We start from the raw sequence: 3,183 nt of genomic DNA on the forward strand, positions 1-3,183 counted from the left end.
CAAAAAGTGCAATTTGTTTATAAACTAAATAAAAACAAATAAATTAAATAAAATAAACAAAATTAAAAAAAAATAATTTGCGAAAATTTTGTAAAATTAACAAAATCCACAAAAACTCTCAAAACAAACAACTAACCAATTAAAGCCAATTAGTGAAAAACTCAAACTTTAATAAAAAATAATTGAAAAAAAAACAAAAACAAAAAATCAATAAATAAATACTGGCAATAAAATATGACAATATCCTTTTTAAGGTCACACATTAATTTTTAAAAAAGGATATTTTAATTACTTTATCAACACATTTTAGATTTATATCAAAATTCGTTTTTTTCAGAATTCAAATTCAATTTCAATTATTCTGTTTTTTTTTCATTTTTTTTAGCAAAAAAACTTCCCAACTACTTACTGCTGGCATAAGCTGATCTGTACTTCGGACGCGAGTCACCTTATTTTTCGTTATCACTCTCTTGACGCACGTCTCCACCTGCACGTTCCATTTCATAAAGGTCACATAGGCACAGTAAATGCTGAACAGAATAAGAGCCTCCCACCAGTAGATGAGATTATCCCGAAAGAAGTATATCAATACCATTAGACTAATACTGTAGAAGGTGCAATCACGAAACAGCGGCCACCACGTCAGCGTCAGCACCGTTTTCGAGAATAACGCACACATACCGATCACGAACAGTATATTGAAGACAGCCGAACCGACAATTGTACCGATGCCCACATCATCGAATGACACGAAGACGCCAATAACGCTGGTGAATAATTCGGGCGCACTGCCGCCGGCCGCCATGAATGTGGCGCCCGCAACATCATCTGTAATGCCCAATTTTTCGATGATCACATCCAAGGAAGGCACAAAGAATTCATCGCAAACGATGGCCAAGGCTACGAACATGTATATCACACCGATTATGTGACATACAACAGCACCATTTTCGAGTTGCTCTTTGGTAAAGAGATCTTTGGGGAAGAGCGGCGTTTTAATGATGGTTGCATTTTCATAATGGGTTTCTGGAAAGAAAACGAGAATGAAGATAAGAAGTTAAATCTTTGTTATTTAATCTTTAAGATGTTGAAATTAGTTCTAGAAAATACGAACAAAATCTCATCAATATTTTATGGAACTAAAGAAGGAGTAAAACTGAACTGGAGAAGGACTAGATCATAATAGAACTAGAGCAGAACTAGAAAAGCGCTAGAACAAAACTAGAACAGAACTAGAACAGAACTAGAACAGAACTAAAACAGAACTAAAACAGAACTAGAACAGAACTAGAACAGAACTAAAACAGAACTAGAACTGAACTAGAACAGAACTAGAACAGAACTAGAACAGAACTAGAACAGAACTAGAACAGAACTAGAACAGAACTAGAACAGAACTAGAACAGAACTAGAACAGAACTAGAACAGAACTAGAACAGAACTAGAACAGAACTAGAACAGAATTAGAACAAACCAGAACTAAACTAAAATTTTTTTGTAAATTTAAAAACTTAAATTGATTTCAAATCAAACTAATATTTATTCCCAGAATAAAATTTTGTACATAAATCTTTTTTTAAAAATTATTCACTTTCTAATAAGGTTGAACGTGATAAGCTTTAAAAATGCTCTTCAAAAACCATGAAAAATATATTTTATTCTTTTCACAAACAAACAAATTCTAGGTCATTCACAACATCAAGAAAAATTTATTATCTTCATTTGTAATTATCATAAACTGTGAATACTCTACTTAAGAATCAGGCAAAAACAACAACATTGATAAGTTTATGATGTTTATTTTTATTTATTAAAACCCACAAAATGTTAATGATCATTAGTAGATTTAAATTTTGAATCATATTTGTACATAAGTCGTTGGAATTTAATAAAGTTTGAATAGTATTTGTTTGAAAAATATTACATTTTATTAAATTGTTATTTAGTGTTGAATGCTTATGTTAAGAAGCAAATTCTTTGTAGATTTTTTATATGTTTAGTTCAATAACAGTGGTTACGATTGTAAAATAAATGCAAATGTTCAAAACAACTTAAACTTATTTCAATGAACTGATCAACACAAGCATTGGGGCTTTAAGTTAAAATTTTAGCGTAAATTTTATTATTGAAATTTATAAACAATTTTGGAAATATTCCTCTTGATTTGGTATGCTGCGCCTTCATTCACCAGCCATTTAATTAATTTGCATATTAATATTTTAATTGTTTAAATCATATTTTTAACTTTTATTTTCAACACCCTTTTAATATTTCTTTATTATTCAATATTTTTTTAATAATTTTATTTCTTTTTTATGGTTTTAAATAATAATCATGTTAGTTTTATTATTTTTATTATTATAAGTTCAATAACAGTTGCCTTTTACAGCTAAATGTCGTTATATTATTTATATATTTAAATTGTTGATTCTTTCTATAAGAATGGCTATCAGCAGTATCGAAAAAAATATATGTATATAAAACTTTATTATAAGCACTTTGCATAATAATATGGACAACTGAAAGAGTCACTTTAAGAACGTGCCTAAAATAATTGAATATTTTTTTATGGCATTTGATCAACAGAAGAAACGAACAAGCAAATATTGGCAAAATGTGCACCCATCTGTAGAAACAGTAGTTTTCGTAGAAAACATTCAAATAAATTCTAATATAAAGGGTGTTTAGCGGAAATATTTTTTTAAAAAAGTATTCTTAAACAACACTGTAAAATTTGAGCAACTTTCTTATAAAGGTTAAATTTTGTATTCCCATTGTGACATAGTAAATTTTTAGGCAATTTTTTCTAATCACAATCCCCAGCACTCAAAATTAGTGAATGTCAACAAAATTGTTATTTAAATAAATTAACATTTGTACTCTTTTAAGTGATAAACATAATTTGAACCCAATATACGGACTTTAAAGCGAATGAAATCTCTCAATAACAACACAAGTACAGTGCACAGTGGATGCAAAGATATAAAATAAATGGGAAAGTAATGTTAATTTGAACTCAAAAGGTACTAAAGAAGAAATACACTAAAAATGAACAGAACTAAAACAGAACTAGAGCAGAACTAGAACAAAAATAGAACAGAACTAGAACAGAACTAGAACAGAACTAGAACAGAACTAGAACAGAACTAGAACAGAACTAGAACAGAACTAGAACAGAACTAG

The 3,183-nt window shown here is 29.0% G+C and overlaps 1 protein-coding gene across 1 annotated transcript in view; it reads right to left on the reverse strand.

Moving 5' to 3' along the window:
* Positions 1–337: 337 nt before the first annotated feature.
* Positions 338–3,183, reverse strand: part of LOC124421107 (sodium/potassium/calcium exchanger Nckx30C-like) — a 3,280-nt gene continuing 434 nt past the window's right edge. The window contains exon 2 of the mRNA XM_046955917.1: positions 338–1,026. Coding sequence (XP_046811873.1) covers positions 353–1,026 — 674 coding nt within the window. The 3' untranslated portion in view covers positions 338–352. The remainder of the gene's footprint in view (positions 1,027–3,183) is intronic.

This window comes from Lucilia cuprina, chromosome 2 (assembly GCF_022045245.1).
Source record: "Lucilia cuprina isolate Lc7/37 chromosome 2, ASM2204524v1, whole genome shotgun sequence".
Lineage (NCBI taxonomy): Eukaryota > Metazoa > Arthropoda > Insecta > Diptera > Calliphoridae > Lucilia > Lucilia cuprina.